The sequence below is a fragment of the Pieris brassicae genome, chromosome 10 (genome assembly GCF_905147105.1).
Source record: "Pieris brassicae chromosome 10, ilPieBrab1.1, whole genome shotgun sequence".
NCBI lineage: Eukaryota > Metazoa > Arthropoda > Insecta > Lepidoptera > Pieridae > Pieris > Pieris brassicae.
The window spans coordinates 17260335-17283994 of record NC_059674.1 but is presented as its reverse complement, the minus strand read 5'-3'; the positions used below and the strand labels follow the sequence as shown (position 1 = coordinate 17283994).

At 33.8% G+C, this 23660-nt stretch overlaps 1 protein-coding gene and 1 non-coding gene across 2 annotated transcripts in view; both read left to right on the top strand.

Moving 5' to 3' along the window:
* The first annotated feature begins 3785 nt into the window (after positions 1-3785).
* LOC123715276 (protein prickle-like) overlaps positions 3786-23660 on the top strand; it is a 242133-nt gene continuing 222258 nt past the window's right edge. Inside the window, exon 1 of the mRNA XM_045670227.1 lies at positions 3786-4122. Within this exon, the coding sequence (XP_045526183.1) occupies positions 4007-4122 (116 nt within the window). The 5' untranslated portion in view covers positions 3786-4006. The remainder of the gene's footprint in view (positions 4123-23660) is intronic.
* On the top strand, positions 17225-17296 carry Trnaw-cca. The gene has a single exon. It is a non-coding gene; the product is annotated as a tRNA-Trp (tRNA).

Below are 23660 nucleotides of genomic sequence, written 5' to 3'. Positions count from 1 at the left end.
TGATCAGTATTTTACTCATTTTGAGCAAAGGCCTCCTCCTGAACTTTCCATTTGGATTTTTAGCTTTCTCCATCCATTGCTTCCCAACCTTTCGTCAACCCATCGCTTTTGTGGTGTTCACACGTCCAGTGGGTAGCTTCAGTGGTCTATATTTTATCCGCGCCAATACAAAGACTTTACAAAGATTTTTACAACATTAGTGCATTTTGGAATCGGTCCTATTTTTTTCTTAAAGTGTGACAGCTTCAAAATTTATAATGGAAATTATATTTACATTCAATTCCATGAACGTGCAAAACTCGAACAATAACCTTAACGATTCTGAAACATGTCTTTAAGACAACGAACAACAACAATTCCACAAACTTTGTATCATATAGATAATAGTGTAAATCGTTGACCTTCGAGTTATATAAACCCCCGGCCGCATTAACCTTATTATTATTAATTATTTGGTGGTCTGTATGAACGCGATAATCTCATAAACTATTAACGGATTTACAATGCTTATGGATCACTACATCTGTAACTATAATAAATAACACTTTATATAAAGATTAATTTTGAAGAGGCAACTAAAAATCTTGACAAAGTACACAAATTCCACGTACACAAACGGAAATTACTATACAAAAAATAATAACCACATTATTTTTAATTATAGTATTCGGAAAACATTTGCACAATGAATACAATAATAAAAACATTAAACAAATGTCGCATTGAATTACATTATCAGCTGTTATCAATTTATCATTAAATAGCCTTTATTATGACAACACAAGTAATGCTTTGTCAATCTTTCAAATGATGAAGTCACCCGTTTGTCACTTGCTTAGATAAGGACTGTAGTATAGAGAACAATGTTTTCAAATTCCAAGCGGCTTGATCCTTAATCATGGATCATGGATCAAGTAGAAATGTGGGGTACCTTGAGGAGGAGAGTTCTAAGCGGAGACGTTCGCATTGATACGGATGCAGAATACGAAGTTGCATCTGTATCACCTCGACGTCCGTTGTAACTGAGCGGTTTTCACGGCAGATTTTGCCGCACCACAACTATGTGGAACCAGCTGCCTACTTAAATATTTCTGAACCAATTCGACTAAATGCCCTTTAAGAAAACTCTTAAAATACTGTCAATGGCCTTCTACCCGTTCGTCTCCTGTTATTTATATAAATAAAAAAGTAAAACGACTACTCGTATCCGCTACTCTTGGTCCTTTATAACACAAATATTGATTAACATACATGAATTTTTTAATGATGACGTCTAAAGACTAAACTCGTACTTGATATGTGGGACAAAAACTGTTTTCGCCATTCATTAACGGGGTATATAAAGTCTACATGCTTAAGTGTCAACCGTTGCCAGGCACTCTCAGCTCTCTCGGCTGCCTGAGGTTTAAGTTAAAGTTTAGGTTTTGTATTAACTTTCGTCCATGTAACATTATACAAGGAACGAAAAAAGGTATCAAATACCAGTTCTTCATTGTGTCTTAGATTCCGGTGTAACGTAAATATTTCGCTTATAAGCTTATCCAAAACACAAAGGCTACTTATAAAAAATCTTTTCCAGTAATGATACGACTACTTGTTTTCTAGAAATAATAATATATATTAGTTTTTCTTAGTTTTAAAAATATCAATGTTTCGGTAGTTATGTAGGTTCTTACAAATATTTTAATTTAGACTCATTAGAATGTCGGCGGAGACAGCAAGAGTTTATCAACATAGATAAACAATATATGTTTATCTATGTAATCTGTGCTGGCTTTCTGTATTGTATAATTGTTTTGTTTTATAATATGTTTGTTAGTTGTAAGAATAAATAAATTAATATAGCCTTTATTGACAATCTTTACCTTTATCTACATTTTATCTTAATCCTACTTAGTTATTAACGAAATTTAGTTAACGTAAGTGTAAATATCATCATATTATTTCCTATTAGACACGGATAAGCTGTAAGATTATTAATAATTAAATAAATAAACAATACTTGCGTTTTTTTTAAACTTGTATTTTGAATACGAAAACCAGCCTTCAGATCAGTCACGTTTATAATTTTTTATGGTATTAAGTGAAGCATTAATTCTTGTCATGTTGAAAGATGTATCATTGCTCAACATGTACGTAGTATATTATATGATATTAGATGATATCGGCAAAACGAAAAATTAAGTTTATTAAACTAAAATAACTTAACCCCCGTGAACTTCGTTTCGCCTATAATAATTTTATATGTACAGACTTTTAGTTTCCGGGATAAAAATCTAACAACTTAACTTATTCATTTTTACCATAAAAAGCTTCCTCGGAGTTCAAGGAAGAAATAAAAAACTTACTCCAGCCTTCTTCGAGTTTTGCACTTATCAACATATTTTGCGATTGACCTTCTTATTTTCATTTCTATCTTATTAAATATAATGTATAGTGTGTACGTTCAAAAACCAATAAGGGGACGAAAAAAGTGTACACAAACTTTATTTTCTGTTGGTATCGCTAATCTCCGACACTACTCAACCGATCGTTTACTAAATAATTTAAATATAAGATGGATACGTGAATTTACATTACTCCCTAAACGTCAATTATGAGAAAATTCACATGGAAGTAGTATAACGTAAATATATGAAGTAAAAGACTTCGTAACCGCTAAAACTATGTATACATTTAGATTCTCAACATTTCAATTAAATATTCAACGAACAACACATGTGACAGTAGTAATACATGGAGACCTATGGGTAGCATTCCATCACGTTGCGTAGCGGCCGTTGGCAGGACACAAGGACGCCAACGGACGTTATCTTATACAATACTATTTATTGGGTTCCATCGTACCAAAGACAATTAATTTCCAGTCCGCTTTCATGAATTATAACGTATTAATCTTATTATCTGTATATTTTTAAATACACAGTCTTTTTAACACACATTTTAATTAGGACGAGATATATTGGATGTTTTTGTGCATGTTCAAATATAGCTCCTACGTCCATGACCTGATCGCATAGACGAACATTGGTCTAACATAATCTTTATACCCAGTATTAGAAAACATGATTAACTCAAACTCACAATAACTTTATTCATATAGGTAACCAAGCAAGTACCAAGTAGAGTGGGAAAGAAGAACTGGCAAGAAACTCTCCGCTACTTTTTTTAATCGGAACGTTTTGAGTCATACAAATTGTTTGAACTGGAGCAAATCAATCCCAATGATTAGGATCATTTAAATAATCGCAATATTTATAAAAAGCTTTATTGATTAATTTACGTTTAACGAGAGTTTTGAATTTATTCATTTATAATTCTCAATTTCACTTGGGATTTGGTTGTAAAAACGATAATTCTGTTGTTTATACATAATTTCTATACAAATAATGTTATTATTTAATAATGTATTTTGGATCTAATCGACTTTATTTTATTTTAAACTTGGCTGTGATGATCCCGTAGAAAGTGTTTGCGTTGTTTCAATCACATTGACATTGCTGAAAATGTCTTATGTTAGATCGAATTTCAAATTGCCATATAATAAATCATGTTTGTATTGTTCCAGATGTGTTGCTCAAATGCCAAAGGTGACAGAAATCATGAGACGACGGTGAAAGTGATATATACGATAAACATTGTACAGTTGTATTAAATACTTTCAAATTGAACATCAAACTGTGTATTAGTTATTCATTTTGATACCTGCTAAATGTTTACTAGAACGATTTCGTAACGACATAATATGTCATAGAAACTCAGGTAAAATAAACTATAGCCGTAATTAATTGATTTACAGAATGAAACCAATCAAACGAGATGATTGTACACTTTGTCATTCTTAGAAGTGTACAAAGTAAGAAATCTTGTTTATTGGATTTGATTAATCCTTAACTATTTTAAATAGTTCAGATTATACACAGTTGAGATGTCCTTGAGTCTATTTACAAAGTGAAGTGCAAAAGTGATGTTAAGTGATAAGTTATGTTAATGAGGTGATGTGTGTATGATGAAACGGAGTAAGTCATACACGTGGCTTTCGGGTTTGCTAAAGCCCAAGGCAGAGGAGGACGAATGGGGTGTAGGACCCTGGGTACGAGCTGACGTCAATCAAGATGAGAGGTATGTATAGCTTGATGAAATCCTAGGCTATAGTAGACAGTTCAATATGTATATATATTAAATGGAACCCTATTTCCCTTGGTCACGGCATCACGAGTGAACGGCTGGACCGATATCGTAAATTCTTTTTTTGTTGTGTTTGTTAGATTCTTAAGAAAAAAAAATTAAGAAAATTGCGCCCATTAGAAAATGTAAGAATACTTTTGTTACGATAGCAAATTTATTTTTCAGTGCATAGCGCCTTTACTATTCAAACTTTTGAAGAGGATGAAAAATGCTTCGATCGGAGTTATTATATTGATAAAATAATTGTTTGTGGCATTAATTTTGAAAATCCTTGTTTTTCACATGGCCATTTTCATATGTCGCCTGTTCCAGTGTCGGAATGGCAACAAAACTATTTATACACGCGCCAGAAAAAACAAACAAAGAATGTATATCATAAACCATTTTTAGTTAATTATACCAACCGTCACCGTGACCACGCACGCTGTAAACGCACGCGAAACGTCGGAAAATTTTTAAAATTATGTAAATAATTATAAGTTTTTAATAATAATACAGCTTCAATCCGTTTAAAAATTGTTTTCTTAATTATACCAATTCGAAATCAGTATTCATAGTTAACACAGGACAACGTCTGTCGGGTTTTTTCGCTAGTTGAAGAAATATTTAATGTGCTTGTAATTTAAATGTAGATATAATCAGTACCCAAACAGACAAGCGTGATTTTGCTAAAAATTCGGGCACCTAAGTAAATTTACGTGCTAAGGTCGATTTCAGATACTCGGACTCGGAATCGGACATGTGTTTAATAAATTTTTACAGATGTAAAAACCTAATAACGAGTATGACCTCATTCCAAACTCACAGAATCATTCTGGGCATGCTTACAATCATGTTCTTAATAAAGTTTTGACCAATACGTTCCTAGTGTTCTCCAATTACTCTTTTTGGCTCGTCAAATGAGTGTAAAAGTTTTTTTATTTAAATAAAAATAGTAGATACAAACATTAAGAATTAAATTTCTGCTCTAAAAACAGCAATGATATTTCCCGTCGCAGGCGCAGAGCTTTCTATTGAATGTATTCCGAATGTGGGTCAGGCACGATAACTGTAATTACAGGAACTCGCCACTCTCCTTTAACAGATACAAACTTATCTATTAGTCAAATGTAACCACTTTCATTTCACCAAGAATTTTCTATATTTTAGAGTACCTACTAGATTAGTCGAATTGTTTCTAAATAATAATAATAATTTAGCCTTTAATTCAGATATATTTTCATTTAAACACGTTTCTATTTCAATCTTCTTTTAGTGCATGTGTGTGCCCTTTTATGGCAAAGGCCTGCTCCAAATGCCGCCATTCTCATCTGAACTGTGCCAGCCTCTGCCAGGTAACAGCTGGTGCTTATTTTATTTGTACTATCCACCTTCTAAGTTGTCTCCCTCTTTTTCGTTTGTTGTACCTTGGGCGCCAGTTTACTATTTTGCTTCACTTTTCTGTTGCAAGAGTAACAAAAACTTCTAGACCTACTAGTCGATAAATGTTTTAGAATTATAACGTATTTTTAAATATTCCGTGTCTACAGAAGGTTAAACTACTCACCTATTAAGTTATAATTATCACGGAACAGCGCTACTGTTTTTTTATAGCAATTATGTTATATTGAAAATTTTTAAAACCAGTGTTAGCCTAGTAGCTTTAGCGTGCGACTCATCCCTGAGGTCGTAAATTCGATTCCCGCCTGTGCTCCAATGGACATTCTGTTTATGTGCGCATTTAACATTCGCTCGAACGGTGAAGGAAAATATCGTGAAAAAACCGGCTTGCCCAATACCCAAAAAGTTGACGACGTGTTTCAGGCAAGGAGGCTGTTAAAAAACTCGCTTATTAGATTGAAAAATAAAACATATATAGAAATCAGAGGCCCAGACCTAACCGAGTAGTATCACCACTGATTTATATTTTTTTTATTTTACAAAAATGTACAACCCGGTAGACAGTATGTGTTTATATTAATAAATTGTATAAATCTTTTTCTATTTAAAGAATTTGTTATTCATTTTAAACTGAATAGGAAAAAATCTTTTATTGGGCATACGGCCTACACCATTTTGGCCGTACTTCGGCATTAAACACCTTTTTCCGCAAATGTTAAATGAAATTGCGTTCTATGGTTCCATAGGTAACCAACCTTAACAACTACAAAAAGTTCCTTACGTAACAATGAAGATTCCGATCTGTTATGATTCGTAATAGTAATGCATTGTTAGAGATAACAATTACAACTAGGGCTGTCAAAAATAATTAACCATACACGATAGTTAATATATAATAAAAAAAGTATTCCTCATATTTCCTATACATTTTGTTTTTTTAAATAGGATTCTTCCGATTTAGAGTTTGAACCTGATCTAAAGGAAAAAATACATTTTCATAGTCATATTTTATGTTTTTTTATAAAATCGGGGGCAAACGAGCAGGGTTTATCTGAAGTTAAGTATCCGCCGCCCATGGACACTCAATGACAGTGGGCTCGCGAGTGCGTTTACCACAAAAACCTTTAGTTGTGGAACAAAATGATATTCTAGCTTGTTTGCAATTTTTAGATTATCTAAAAGAGAACGGACGACAAGGTTTTGAAAATAATCACAGGCCTTGTCAAGTTTCTGACTAAAAGATATGTATTTAATTATATTTGTCGGAAAAATTTAAATTTAAAATTATGTAAATAATTATAAGTTTATATATAATAATAATACATAGCTTCAATCCGGTTAAAAGGTGTTTTCTTTTGATTATATTTGTTTTAATGTTCGCGGATCTATATATTTCAATAGTACTTCATTAATATATGAAATTATTACATTACAATACTTGATTGCTTTAATGCAGTTCGATTATCAAGAGAGTTTATTTAAATAAAACCAAAAACATTTATTAATTTGGTCAACCAATGTCAACTGTCAACAAAATGTTTTCTGTCAACAAAATCAATTGTTAACAGAATGTTTTTTGTCAACAAAAAACGTGTCAACCCTAACCCGACCCCATGACCTTCCCACGACCTGCTCATATCATACGTATGCAAATGATCTTCCGTAGTTCTTTTATGATTGAAATAATCGTGCTGTGGGTGGTAATTGGGAACCCACAGAGTAGCGATGGTAATTAACTTTTTTGTTTGATTCTCAGTTCTAATCGGTTATGTGACGTATATAACACCTTTTTATCGTTCTTTTTCATTAGGAATCTATTATTTTTTTCTACAATTATAATCTTGTTATAATTGCGTATGATTAAAGGAATATAATGCTTTTATTAATGTGATATCAAGAATAAAATGTCTCTGAAAGAATTTCTAGTTTTTTTATAGAACAAGAGGTAAACTGTCCGATGCGGTAGAAGATACAGATCGACCCCATACCACTACGCAACGTCAAGTGGTCAGTCGCTCGGAAAGTGATTGGTCGTCGACGATTAGAACCGCTCTTCGTTAAATACGGTCAAGTAGAAAAAGCAGGTATTTTTAACATTCCGTTGTCTGAACGTGTTTTATAACCTAAACTAAAAAGTTAGCAAATATAAATTCGACATTTCCTCATTAGATTTTATACTTTTAAAGTTAAATTATAAGTTAATTCAAAAATCTGTTGCACTATAACAACTAAACTCTTTTCCCTTCTTCTATGTAACTGTGTTTTAGTTGTAATAAAAGGAGACAAAAAACCAGTCCAAAACTTCATAGGTTTTATATTCACCTCCAAGGTATAGAAATGTATGCTTAAGGTAACAATTCACGAGAGTCTAAAATATTACCTTTATGTATAATAAAGGGCGTGGTGTGGTGTGTAATAACTGACAAAAGTCCCACCTGCGTAACATCGCGTAAGACTATTTCAATTTCACTTCCAGAAATGAATTCTCAGACCGCAAACATCTGGTCTTTTATCTGTTATATTATAAGGTTTATTGATAATGTTGTAATGGGGCTTTGCAGACTTCATATGTTATACAATTAACGGTGGGTAATTCTTCATATATATGCTTTTAAAATATATAACGGACACATAGTATCTATTAGGCGTTACACGGCTTGTTTCGAACGGTTTCTTCAGGCCACGAAAGCCTTTTCTATTCTAGTTTAATTGTATAATAAGTAGAATTTGTTACGCCAGTATCTAAAAATATAAATATGTCAAATGGATGAGAGTAGCTGCCCACGACATAAGGAATCCTAGTGGGGGGGGGGGGGGGTCTGGGTCACTTTCTCTTTTATACATCCTTCTTTATTATGAGTAATGAAGGTTTTTCTTTCTTTCTCGTGCATCGGTTAAACTTTTGACTGATTCGTACATAAATATTAGTAATAGGTAGAAAATTAATACATTAATTAATTTTCTACCTATTACTAGATCTTGGAAAACTGACACAAGGACTATTAGCCGTATCGTCGCGGTTTGACCACATCCCGTGCATTTTATCGGCTTCTCGTGGTCAGATACCACATATATGTACGTTAGGTACGAATCAAGACTATTAAGGAGGGTAGGGGTTTAGTGGGTAGACCTTTTAGAGCGAGACCCATACTCTGCAGAAATGCATTCCCCTCTTTAAAAAAAGTCTTAATGAGTAATAATTCATATATATAACTACGACGCAGAAAATAATGAAGCTCAAAAATAAGATTCTTAAACAAATTAAAAAGACCGAGCTCGTCCGATACCAAGAGGTAAAGATACTTGGCACAGTAAAGAGTATTGTATTGTATTGTATTATACAGTAAATATTAGAATTCAGTTTTATAAGTAGGAGTTTAAGTATAATTCATAATATTTTAAATGGAAATTCTGTATAATTTTCCAAATTTTTATTATTATATAGCTGGTGCTGCTCGCTCAACGAATAAGTATTGCAATACAGCAAGGAAATGCTGCTTGCATTAAAGGTACAAACACAGGGATCAAACTTTTCAAATTTGTTTATTTTTTATTATTAATTTTTAATTATTTCTATGATTACTTAATATAAATAAGATACACTCAGTAAAAATTGAATCTACTGGACAAAAAACTAAAGCAACCTATCACAATTTAACGTAAAATGACAATGGTCTACACGATACCTACACAACAGATGGTCATTAAAGACAGCACAATGGGAGGGACCATCCGGGAAAAGAAAAGTGGACGGGACAAAAAGAAGGTGGACTGATGGCTTGATGGAAATAGCAAGGAAAGTCTGGCAGATATAGAATCTGAAAATGTTGGAGGAGGCCTTTTCCAAAGCGGGGTCCATCCATTGGCGCTTAACATTTTACTACTAACATTTAGCTATAATTAAATACTAAGAATATTAGAAAGGGAAATGAAGCATATGAAGGCTTTTTACATTATAATTCGGAAAGCAAAATGATTTATTTATTTACAGCCCATGCATGGCCAAATACAATTAAGCTATTTACAAGATTGGCAGTAAACGTCTTGCTATCTAGAAGATCCCAGATCCCGATCTTTTCCCAGTACATTTTTAAGTCACAGTATATTACCCCCATACGCTTCACAAATAGGTCGCTCTCCTTTGAAGAGTCGAGAAGCTCATTAAGCAGCGAGAGTAACCGAGGAATGGGAGCTTGTTGATGCTGGACAGTGCGAGCCGAACGCACAGCAAAAAGGTTATGTTTCCGGCAGCGGTAATAATTGTCCGGAACGTACAGTCTCATGATAGAGATCTGGGAGAGCCCAGCAAGTATGCGCTTTTCGTCTCGTTTTTAATTACGCTTAAACCAAATTTAACTATAGCTAAATCTCTACGAAGTTCTAATGAATTGTACCCTAAAACCCCCATCAAGAACTAGTAGGGTAAGGAAAAAAATGTACATTCTTTTATTCAAATGTCTAAGGAACTTTTTCTGTAACCTTTCAATCCTATAATACCTTTCATATAGGACTATTCATCACTATTTGAGGCCCTAGCATTAATAAGTATATTAAAATGTATTGTTTCATAGAGTAAAAATAGACGCACGTGTGCAATAAAAATGGTTATTATTCCGTAGCCGACTTCAGAACGTGAAACTGTCCCTATATTCCCATTTTATCCTCCCTCTGTCACACTTGCTGGCCATAAAACACAGAAATAGATGACTGGATGCGGCCTATATTATTTTATATTCATAATACCGAAGATAAACGTGACACGACAACGTTAGATTTTGAAAATTGGAATTTTTATTTTTGGGTTTTTAGAAATCGCAAATACTTTTTTAGTTTAGATGGTATCGTAATGTAATACTCACCGAATGTCTTCACTGGGATATACGACACCCAATATTTATTTTTTATTAGAGGATAATCCCCCCTTATCAATATCATATTAAAAAATGGATAAATTACAACTTAATAGAAACTTTCATCTATACAAATAGATAACAAACAAGTGGGCTGGTCACTCAAAACTATGTGTTTTTCCATGAACACACTCAACACCTTTACAAGTGCATTGCCGACTTTTCATACATAAGTTTTGTTCTAGTTATTCGTCGCTCAATATATAAGTATCCCATAACAGCGAAGAAATGCTGTCAGCATTAAAGCTAAACTTTTCAAATTTGTATTAATTTTATTTGAGATATATTACTATGTAGGTTACAACTTATAAATATTCTATATTTATTATGAGTTACTTAAATATCAGTACCAATATATGTAATGGTTTAGTGACAAAAGCGTTGATGGCAACAAATACTATTCATATGTTTGGTATGAATACTCTAAATACAATTAAGAATTAGAAAAATTGGTAAAGAATGTGCTCGATATTTCCTCACAAAAAATTTAGTTTCAAATAACCAAAAGAAGCTCGCCCAAAATCAATATAAGTTCCACACACTTTGGCCTGTCTTCTATTAGTACATATCTTTATAACTAATCGTGTTAACAAAACCCCTTCTATGGGACCTATTCAGATATATATTATCTATACTATATCGAAGATCTATCCAGTATCTTTATGCAGCCGTAAAAGTAAGCTTATGCTACTTATGACCTCTCAATAGGTAATAAACTTTATTTTCATATTTCACTGCATTATTTACAGAAATGAATCTTCTCCGTTGTTTATTATCTTATATTGTTTTCCTTAAATCATTAATAATATAAGTTAACTTGTGTATTTAGATTTAAATGCTTACAACTGGGATAAAACAAAAGTAGCACATTTTGAATCATTGCCAGCGTTAAGATTGCGATTCTCATCCCTGAGGTCGTAGGTTCGATCCCCGACTGGACTTTCTTTCTATGTGCGCATTTAATATTCGCTCCAACGGTGAAGGAATACATTGTATCTTGCCTTAGACCCAAAAAGACCACGGCGTAAGACGCGTAAGAGGCGTACACGCATAAGAGGTCGATTACCTACTTTAGCTTGACAAATGATTACAAAACAGATATACAGAATTAAAAAAGGTTGTTTAGTTAAAAATAAAGTCCACTACACTAGGATTCCCTGTGTCGTGCAGCTAATTTCTTCCTTTTGATATGTTAATAATTTCTACATAACGCTTACATTTTATAATTGACAGGTTAATAAGTAGGAAACAGTAAAAGATATTGTTTAAGTTTGTTAGTATAAGGTTAAATTAATATCTCTAGAATATTTATGTATCGCTTTATTTAAGCAAAATAAGTGTGGAACCTCTTTAGTCAAGATTGGCTGTATTGATGTTTCTTCATCTAGTAACCCTACATGGGTTTTGCATCAGTTGGTATCCGTTGCTTCGAATTTTATTGTATAATCGGTAATCAGCGGTGTCTGTCAATGTTATGGGTTCTACGTTTTGAGACAAGCCACTAATCCAAGACTGCTGCATGCATGCTAACATCTCGTTACATAAAATCGTTATTTATTTTGTTTTTGCTCTCAAACATCAGACATATTTGAATGAGTGTCAGTTTTGAACTCAATTTATAGAAAAAATGTGTGTAAAAAATGCCAAGAGAAGTAAAAAAGTCAGTACTAACCAGATTCATGCAACTTCGCAATCGAGTAGCCCGCGACATCGCAGTACACACTCACGAAGAGACCTTTTGTAACTTCGCATGGGTCCGCCATGTAAACAAATACATAGCAATTAGAACGGAATATACAATGAAGTAAAAGAAAACATTAATAAAAGTAAATAATTGATATTGCAACGTTGGTAAAACGACCCGGCGAAAGTTCTCTAAGGAGTTGCTGAAAATTTCCACCGAGTAATTTTTCATCACCGTGTTATCGTAAATCCGACACAATCTGTTAACAGGAGCATTCCTATAAGTATAGCGCGTAATTAATGAAAGGCCGGTAACCCACTCGCGAGCTGGCATTGAGAGATGACCATGGGCTTATCACTTAACATCAGGTGAGCCTCTTGCCCGTTTGCTCTCCTTTCTATAAAACACGATGTTGGTAGTCAAGCGTGTACTACAGTGAATAGGGATTTCAGCAAGCAATTCCGAATTAAATATTACAATGTTTATTATTTATTAATCAGGAATTGAATAATGAATTGGCTTGACTAATTGCCGAATTTAAATGATTATAAGCTAAGCTTTGCAGAACAAAAGACATTCCGATCGTTTTATTCTGAAATCTTTTGTGATAAACTTGTTAGCTGGATTTGTTAATGGATTTAAGCACTCGTTATCATCGTCAGGGTTGTCGGTAGCCGGCGCCGGGTGTCGGCCAGTGTCGGCGAGATAAAATGATAGTGTCGACCCTTGTTTATTGTTTGTTTTTTACTTGTACCAATTAGAGCTGTCTTTTATTAGTGATTTGGAACATTATATGTGCATTTATTTTTACCAATAATTCTGTTGTTAAACATGTTTTCGTTGTAAATAATTATTTCAAAACTTACTGTGACAAGTTTAATTATTGAATTAAAATAAAATTCCGGTTATTAGCTGCGGTTTTGGTCTTTAGCGAACAATCGAAAGTATTACTGAATCATTGTTTGTAAAGGCGGCAAACCAACAGCCCAGTTAAAGCCATCTAAAACAAGCCCGCTTAGCTACGAGAAACGCAAATAGATAAATATCAAACTAACTGCCGTGAACTTAGTTTCACCTTACTATTACTTAGCCTGTTACAAATTTTTTCGCCACGAAATTCTTTCGGAGAGTTCAGAGAATACCTAAATAAAATACTCGAATTCTCGAATTGGTCCAGCAGTCTCGGAGTTTTGCGCTAACCAACATATTTTGCGATTCATTTATATTTTCTTAATATATATAAATCTCCTGTCACGATGTTTGTCCGCGATGGACTCCTAAACAACTTAACCGATTTTAAATTAAATTGGCACACAGTGAGCAGTCTGGTCCAACTTAAGAGATAGGATAGTTTAGATCTTTAATTATAGTCGCAATTTGATTTTATTGCAAATTATTTGTCTATAATTAATTGACAGTCACAATTGTCTGTTAACTCCAAAAGATTCTAACAGATGTCGATACTCATCGACTGGATTGAGTAAGTAATCAATAGATGGCACTGCTATGGTAAACCGACAAACGTGTCATATAAGCTACAATTCAATATCATGATTACCACGTGTTATTGAGGCTAAAGTATAAATTAAATTTATTTTGTGGTAAACGAAATACCGTGAAATTCAATTATTTCTACTTTTTTTTAATTTTTGGTGTTAGCAAACCACGTGTTACGTAGACCGAAGTGTAAATCAAATTCAAATCATAGTGACGATAACACAGTGAAATTATTCTTTCGTGTCACGGTATTAAGGCTAACTAAAACCACATTAAAGAGAAACGAAGTTCGCGGGGGCAGCTAGTTTATATAGATAAACCATTTGTTAGTAACTATAATTATTCTAAACTGCAAAGTAAAAGTAGAAAATAGACGTAACAATTCTCTTCTTGTGACAAATAACAATTCTCTCGTAAAAACAGCAATCTTACTTCATTACTTTTTAAAAGAAAAGTCTAAAGATCATGACTTCCAAACTTCCTTAGAGTGCTGACGTCAGAAAGCTCCCTCACAAATATAATGGCGGCACTTGACGTGAGGCGTTTATCTGAAGTAGGCATAATTTAAAGATTCCGCCATAAGCTTGTCAAAGTCGGGTCGAATTTACCATTAAACGTGGCCATTAGAACAGCTTCGTAATAACGTATCATAAAATCTGTACTTTATAATTGTTGAATGGTCATACTGGCTTTTTAAAACAGCATAAAACAAACAGATAATGATTATATATATATTACTTTATTTAAATATATATTTTTTTCTAATTAGGATAAAATATTCAAATGGCTTTTCGCGATTTATGGTGTATCTACTAATTGTGATTGCGATATGAATAAAATTTGGAAATAAATTTTGATTATTCATCATGATGATCAGCATTCTGGCTGATCACCTACTTGCCTATTAGATCGATCATGAAACGGATATAGAAGTCTGAGGCCCAGACCTAAGGTTGTATCGGCACTAATTTATTTATTTTCATTGATTGATGTCAACAATGTCAACCACTGAGTTTGTCTGTAAAATTCGCTTTTTCTATAGCCATACATTGCGCAATATTCCATATTGTGAGACGCCTAGAGCGGATCTATGGTTACGAGTCACGAATATAAACCAACCCTCTTTAGCCGAATCGCTCCCGGCTCTTTGACATTGTGATTTTTATTAACTCTAATAAAGTTAACCTCTATAAGTTAGCTGGTTTGATGGCTGCTCCACGCTGGAATCTAAGATGAGATTATCCATCCACATCTCGATTTTGGAGAAATTTGGAGAATCGTAGAAAATAAATTCATATATTGAGATTATAACAATTAGGGTCCCAACCTTTTACCTAAATTTAAAGTTTGTGCATCCTACAGATACACGCCATCAAATTTGTCCTTTCTGAAGAAGGCGTTTTAGCCAACTCAGCGATATCCAGATTGAAGATTCTAATAAACGCGCTAGGTCTGGATATCCAAAGTTCTTCTCACACTTTAAAATCGATATTCGTTTAGATTTTATAGTTTAATTTTTTTATTATCTTTTCGTGTATAGTGCAGTGCTTGTCACTGACAAGGCTACGCTGTTAAACCTTGACCTGCCTTGGGCTTTTGCCGGTGGTGTTTTAGTGGGTACGCACAGGAGTGAGTCCTACATAACCCTCCACCACAAGGCAGTCGTGTCGTTGTTGAGGTTATTCAACTTCTTGACACTAAGGGCCTAGTGAGTAGATTGAAAAGTACAAATGCATTCGAATTTGTGAATTATCATGAGTGCACGTTAGTCTCAAGTGTTAAACACTGGTTAGTGAATAAAAAAATAGTACACAAGAACATTGTCCTCCCATACAGGCTGAAAATAGTGTTATTGGACAATTTCATATGTTAAATAGCCTTTTTTTTATGAAATAACTAATTTTACATTTCACTTTACATTTAAAATTTATTAAAAAAACTGTCGAACAGGATTTCCCCAATATGGACTACCTACTAATCCACGGTATTCATGAACATTTTAAAAAGATTTATATTACACTTCTTATGTAGTAAAAGCAGCTCAACGCGCCCTTATAATAAATGACTTTTCTTTCAAACAAGGATTAAGCCCGGGGTGTCGGAAAAGTTTAGAAAAAACCTATAATAAACGGTTATCCTTTGAAGTATTTACCTCTGCGGCAGTCGTGCTTGAGATGAACTATATTTTAGAGGTTGATTTATACTACATATTTACAGTGCAAACTCTACAAATTTGCCAATTTTCTTACGTTATTGATTTATAGCAAGATACTTGACTTGACTTTATGATGTTTTTGTTTTAATTTGGGCGGCAGAGACACTAAACATCAGGTAAGACGTCTGTCCCTTTGCCCCATGTTCTATTAAAGAAAGCGATGGATGGGGCAGGAGAAGTCCATAGTGAGCGTTTATCGCGGTCGCATTCTGCCTCGCTCCAAGTGTTCCCGGCAGGCGCCTATACTCTTCGCAGCCAGGTTTGCTTTGGCCACGCTTTCGCTTTCCTTGTCGGTGACAACTAGGGAATGCAATCCTCGAGATCGTGAATTCGAGATCCCGCGGGATTAGAAATATCAATCCGGCGAGATCCCGAAATTTTCGGGATCTCGTATAGTTTAAAAACAATATTTCACATGACTGAATACGACGAAAACTGCATGTTTGTGATAGTGTATATATGTAAATAAAATATTATTTGAAAGAAAACAAAAGCCTTTATCCTTTAATATTACTAACTAAACAACTAACAATTTTAATTACATTAACATAATGTAAAGTAACTTCTAAAAAAAGAGTATCTTCTAAAGTGTATCAAGAGTGTATCTGCTAACCGGCATCTAATGTCCATTGCAATGTACCCTATGCAACGTACAATGTCGTGTGAAGCGTCCCGAGCTGATGTGTGTAGAATTGCTGACCATTGCAGCCCAATCCCGTCAATCTCGAACGGGATCTCGTCATATTATGCTTCGGGATTGATCCCGAAAAATTACACGGGATCTCGCGAGATCGATCTCGTCTGTTATGACTGGAATCTCTTGGGAGTGTATGGCCTATTCAGTTGCATCGCTTGATCTGCTGGCTTAACGGGTTTTTTGTTTATTTTAACGGTTAGGCAGTTTCATGTTTTAACAATATATTGAGGTTACATAGATGAATTTAACTTTTAATGTCAATGATGTGGTTAAACACATTCGGACGTGACGGACAGCAAAATTAATATGAAGATTAATACAGCTGATGGCTGATTATAAAATCACAAATTCGCAAGCAAATTCTCAACACGGACCATTCGAAAATTCTAGATTAAAACAGTAAAGCTTTAAAATTAAAAAAAAAGCCGTGACTGCAAATATCTTTTAACCCTTTTACTAAAATAAAATATGTTCTAAAATAATTCATTAGTGAAAATAAATAAGTTGATCTTCGTGACTTTTGAACAAAATTGCCCTTGACATAATTTTATTTCACTAAGTATATTTGGAGACAGTTAAAATATCTCCGCAAAAAATAATGGTTATGTTTTATTTTCGAATATATAATGGATAATTTCGAATACTCATACATCGACTCCGTGGCGCAACGGTAGCGCGTCTGACTCCAGATCAGAAGGTTGCGTGTTCAAATCACGTCGGGGTCAATCTTATTTTATTTTTATGTGATGTTTAATTTATAGATAAAACAACTTTATAAAGCAACGTGTAATTAATTTTCTTATCTAAAACTTTAAGAAACGATAATGATGCGTCACGGCATTCTTATTGAAATATTATATAAAATAATAAAGTTATTTTATATTATACATTATTTAATTTGTCTTTGGTGTATTTTCATTATATTTGAGTACGTCACAATAGCGATGTTGCCAACTTCCTAATAACCTTTTTTTCTTATAAATAGAAATAGCAAATCGACGAGAGTTATTAACAGGTGCAACAACATTACTGTGGTAAGTCAATCGCTTACTCCCGGGCAGTGATCAGCCATTCAAAACAAATTAAATAACACATCAGAGCTCGTTTGTGGTCACAGTTAACTTGTATCCGATTTCTGCGTTTAATTTAAACATATTTATTCTTATAACACAGTCTGTTAGTCAAATTTTAGCGGAAACTTGGTTTAATACAAAATATATGTTACCTATAGAACCTCACCTCTTTAAAAAAAAATGTAATACTACATATTAATTGAGTTATAGTCAGATTTGTTGATTACAGTACCGTAGTACAGTTGACGACTTATTCTATATTTTAAACACTTTAGTTATGCAGGATCTGCTATAAATAAAAATGAAACGAATAAAAACAATTAAACAGAAAGGGTCATGGGCAAATCTTGTACTAGGAACAGTTTTACTAGTACTAGAAAGGCTCTGATTTTATTTGATTGTACACTTCTATATATATATGATTTCATGTCATACTAAAATCATCACAATTACATAATACATTTAAGCCTAACATGACATATTTAAACATGAAACACAATTTACAAATATGATACTAGAAAAATTCCCTATTATGTATAAAAAATAACTCGGAAATTACTGGTTCGGTTAGACTTTTATTTGTTTTAGTTGTACATGAGTACATACGCTGTACATACGCTGATGCACAAGTATAGATCGTTTATATATTAATAATTATTAATTTAATTTGTATATTTTTAAATAAATTCAAAAACTTTACCGAATTTGAAAATTATTTCACAATTAATTAACGTTACGTCCTTACGTCCGAATTACTTGATGAATACATTTAATGACAAAAGATACGTGATTTTTTATATGATATGGCATAATTAAATCAAATTAAATATATTATTTAAAATATAATTTGCGAAATCTGATTATGAAAATTAGTTATACAGTTCACAGTGTTCTGTAAATAAAAAGCAATGATAAAAGGCCTACCGCCTTTCTTCTATTTATGTACATTGTGAGTTTAACAATCGTCTAAACTTAAAGTATATACTCCGTCTTGTAGTCTTGGCTCTTGGAAGTGATAATTTATAATATTATTTTACCGAACACCGAAGTTTCGCAATCAAAAGTAAAGAATCATGTACCCAATATTGTTGACTCTCGGAAAATGTTTACGTAACAATTATCAACGGTTCACGCTCACGGTTTCACTTAAATTATTATTTACCGACCACCACCACACCACTAGGCTCGTGGGTCGTGACTAAACTATTAATTAATTTGTTATTAATTATACATTTAGTTAATCATAATTTGTAGGTTTAGAAAGTCCTTATTTACGAGCGGAAGATTCTTCGAAGAATCTTAACCTTAAAATATATTATTAAGAGGAGTCCATATAGGCAAGGTTCCGAAAATATTGGAATATTACTTCTTATTCTTTGCCTGAGGTAACTGCCAGCTCTTCCAGGTCTCCTGTGATGTCGACTAACTTTGTTGCTTTTTCTTTAAAAAGCCTTTTAGCGCTAGGACCCCACGGAACAAGGGCCTCGACACCGAATCATATTCGAAAATTTTAATCTGAAATATTTTAAATTCAACTTTATGATTCAAAATAGATAAGTGTTCTGTGGCTTGAATCTTTCCCATCACTGGAACAAATTGTATTATTTTACGCTTCAAGAGACAATTGGTTTGTCGGTTACAGTGGTGGAATACAGATTAAACTTAGATGATTTTTGGTTTCAATTATCTTTACAATAAGTCCGGAAACTTACCATCTTATAGACGTAAGATAAGATTGGATTTGCCGGCAATGCACGGGCGAGGCCTTTGGCACATTGAGTGTCCATGGGCGGCGGTATCACTTAACATCATGCGAGCCTCCTAGTCGTTCGCCCCTGGTCCATAAAAAGGATTAATTACTTTAAAAATATTTGTATTTCTTTATTTCCCAACTGACACAAGAAGGACTAAATTTTTATTTGTTATTCGATGCTTATAGAGGGTACACAGCAATTTAAAATTGTCGTCATAATAAAAGACGAACGTGTAACTTGTAGCGGTGTTGGCCGAGCGGCTTCAGCGTGCGACTCTCATCCCTGGGGTCGTAGGTTCGATCCCCGGCTGTGCACCAATGGACTTTCTTTCTATTTGCGCATTTAACATACGCTCAAACGGTAAGGGAAAACATCGTGAGGAAACCTGCTTACCTTGACCCAAAAAGTCGACGGCAAGAGTTTGATTGGTGTATAAATTTATTAGCATTTAAATATAAACTTCTTTCACGTATGATAATCCGAAAACTAATATGTGTTTCGTCATATTTTAAGTATGAATTTCAAAAATCTGTTTTAAGAAACTTGCTGGCCATCACTGTTGTAAATCACTCTAAACGTCTAGTTATGTAAAGAAGGTAATAAACTCACGTTTATACACGTTAAAGAAATATAAACTATCTTTTAACGTACCCATAAACGACTATTGTATATTGTAACCACACCTTAACTTAATGTGATTCCGTAGTGAGTGGCTGGAGAGATTTATTGAATATATTATATAAAATTATTGAATAGGCGTAGACCACGAATCTCCACTTGTTACAGTCCTGACATACCGCTCTTGCATCATGACAGAGCCTTGTCTAGTACCCCCTGGATTTGGTCCAGGTATGTAAGACCAAAATAATTTTTTATGCTTTTTTTCCTGTACCGTTTCATTGAGCTCACCGGAGTAGGCATTTCAACCCAGGGGCCAGGGATACACAAACGGGCAGAATGTTGAATTGCCAACCACTTGCAACTACCATTCTCGGCTCAGGATATTCTGTTATATTCTAAACTTCACAGTTTATTTATAGGTAGGGTACACCTATAAAATGCTTGCCCTATAAATTCGACCGTGCCATCCATGTACGGCTTTGAACACTCGCCCGGTACCGTACAACTTTACCAAAGGCGAAGACTAAATTTAATTTCAATTAAAACTTCCACTTAAACCGGGAATAGAACCCGCTACTCCTCACCTAGCTGACACTTAAGAAGATCGCTAGGCCCTTAGGTATGTAAGGCCTTTTTTTATGAGGTGAAAATGCGCTTACGCAGGCCCGCGCCAAGGATATCGAGCTTGACGCGAGGACTGTGGGGCTGGGTCAAATCCCTCTGCTATTCAGAGGGGTAGCTAGAGCAGCCGCTAAAACACTTCAGCCCTTCACACGCCCTTAAGACGGGCCCTCGGGGTACACCAGGCATTCTACCCACGGAGGTATGTAAGGCCTAACTAGCCCGACTTAACCACGCTTGTCTGATATATCCTGCTTGTAACCCGTTTCTCGTTCATCCGTTCATGGCCAACCCACCAAACCATTACCTTTCGTATCCTTTCTCTCCTTTAAGCCACACTGCTCACGTATCTCCAAGTACCTAACACGGAATGTTTCACTACACATACGTCTTAACGATCTCATTTCCACGGAATTTCTTCTTTTTTCATTCTTTCTCTGCCACACCCAACATTCACTACCATTTTTTAAGGTCGGGATATTTAATAAATAATTGAGTTATAATATCCAGTTGAAAAGTACGAAGGAGCGATATCAGCGAACATATAACGTTTTGATATTATTAAACCAGTAACATTTGGGTTAAAATAACAAATTTACGGTGATAGCGAACAATTCCCAGTTATCTACGGATTGACAAGGCAAAAACGGCTAAGCGACTTGTAATATTACTGGTCGTTTATACTGAATACTTATTCGCGAAGATTTCTCCTTAGTATGTAATAGAGGTGAGAAAACTCACTTACCACAATATTAACAAACTTATATGGCGTATTAGTACTTATTAGGCTGAAGTGTGATTGAATTCCGAAATCATTAACTGAAATAACGCTGGAGCACAATAAAATCATACATTTATGTAAACTCAAAACTACTATCGAAAATTATTACATTATTATCATTGAGTAATATAAAATATTAATTTATATATATCATCATTATTATATCAATTTAAATTCATTATTATTATTATCATTTTGGCATTGAGTGTCCTTGGTCCGTCATCACTTAACATCAGGTGTATCTCCGGCACGTTAGTATTGATTTTTTATATTTGCTCTGCTCTGCTGGCTCTGAGGGTCTTGGCCTCTGAAAAATAAATGTTTATTGTTTATTAATTATTTGTATTATATATGTTACTATTATATTATTTATATAAGAAACATTTTTAAAGTTCAATAAAAATAACCTATCTACTATAATAAAAATAGGGGTTGATCGTAGAGGGGTTGTATGTATTTTTGTATGTTGTATCATAAAAAAGTAAAAACTAAATCTCTCTGAAAAATAAAAAATAAAAATTTGGGGTGGGCACCCCTGATCACAGGGGTTTAAAATATAGATAGTAGCTGATTCTCAGACTTACTGAATTTCCATAAAAAATTTCATAACAATCCGTCGAGCCGTTTCGGAGGAGTATGGGCACGAACATTGTGACACGAGAATTTTATATATATAGATGTAAATATGACGTATTCTTTTTTATTTACCAAAAAATATATAAATTAATGCTCGTAGTCTTGACAGGCTTGTAGTAAAATATCATTAAGTTCTGATATTTTCACGCGAATAAGGATTTCTAAAGCCTGATAACGAGCAAAAACGCGACATCTCTATAGTCGATCGGACGCTGTTCATTAGGGCTGCTTCGTAATTGATTCGCGCCTATTAAAAATGTCTCATAATTGGTTTAATTCTGTTGTTTTTGTACATCCTTTATTCAATTTTAAACGGACCTAACTTATCCGTTAACGTTCGGCATTTCAAATTTTTAAAATGTCATTAACTGTTGACCAAAAGCTTAATTCAAAATCCAAAATGATTATGACAAACGGGAGAGGTTCAATGCCCATAACCAACTAACGGGGTAGACATTGGTCAGTTTTTTTTGATAACTTTCTGATCAGAGCTCACTCGTTGTTGACTATGGGGTCAAAATCATCGGCACTTTCCTTACAATGTCTGCCTTCGCTGTTTGTGTATGATTTACACGACACCCGTTTTATTACACAGTTATACTTACACAGGCAGATCTTATGTCGGTCTCTTTTCATCACAGCGTAAATACAATTAAGCCGAGAGAGACGAGAAGAAAGAGACGAAAGAGTATAGTCAAAGAAAAATTATAATCGTAAATCCCTTTAAAATGTATGTGAGTTTTAGCATAGTGTCGTATTAAGTACAAAATACAGTGATTATTGTATATCGATGAAGTATTCCTGTGTGACAGGTGTAGGACCGGTCAGTCGCTCTCCCGGCAGACCGCTTTAGGAGATGGTTTTTGTTCGCTGCCTTTCTTAAGCAACTGGTCTTGCGTTGATATATCGTTTAATTCAATATCACTATTCTACAGTCATACGCCGATTTATGTACGCAATAAAACTAGTACATTTACTTGTAACAGAATAATTTCTGCATAATAACAATATAACTAAGAAAAAAATATCGATTAAATACAATGTTTGAAACAATATTTGCACAAAACTTTTTTAAACACACATTATTGACATAATTCAAGTTGTCAAATACTTTTTAGCAGTCGTGAACAGTGAGAGTGGGGCAGGCTTCAGAAACGAGGCTTGAGTCTCGTATGACAGTATCACTAGCATATTTGTATTTAGAGACAATTACAGTCCAACTAGAGCTTCGTCTACGTTTAGTTTGGTCTACCAAGGAATGGAAATTTATTGTAATGTTGTAAACAAAACAAAAAATTTAAAACAAATTCATTACTTTAATTTTTTTATTATATATAAGTTAAAGTGAACATTGTACACTTCATTTAAAGGTTAGAAAAAGCTTCTTGTTAACTCGATTTTTTTCTCCTCATAAACTAAACTGACAATTGGTGTTTTTAGCAGTTTTAGATTATATTGTTTTTGCAAGTAATACTACATTTTTTATCTGGGTTCACAGAGTATTAAAAAAGGTTTCTCTGTAATGATACCAAAAATAATAGAAGCAAAACATAGCGAAGTTTGACAGGCACAATGTTACTAATAACAATTAACTAAACTTGGC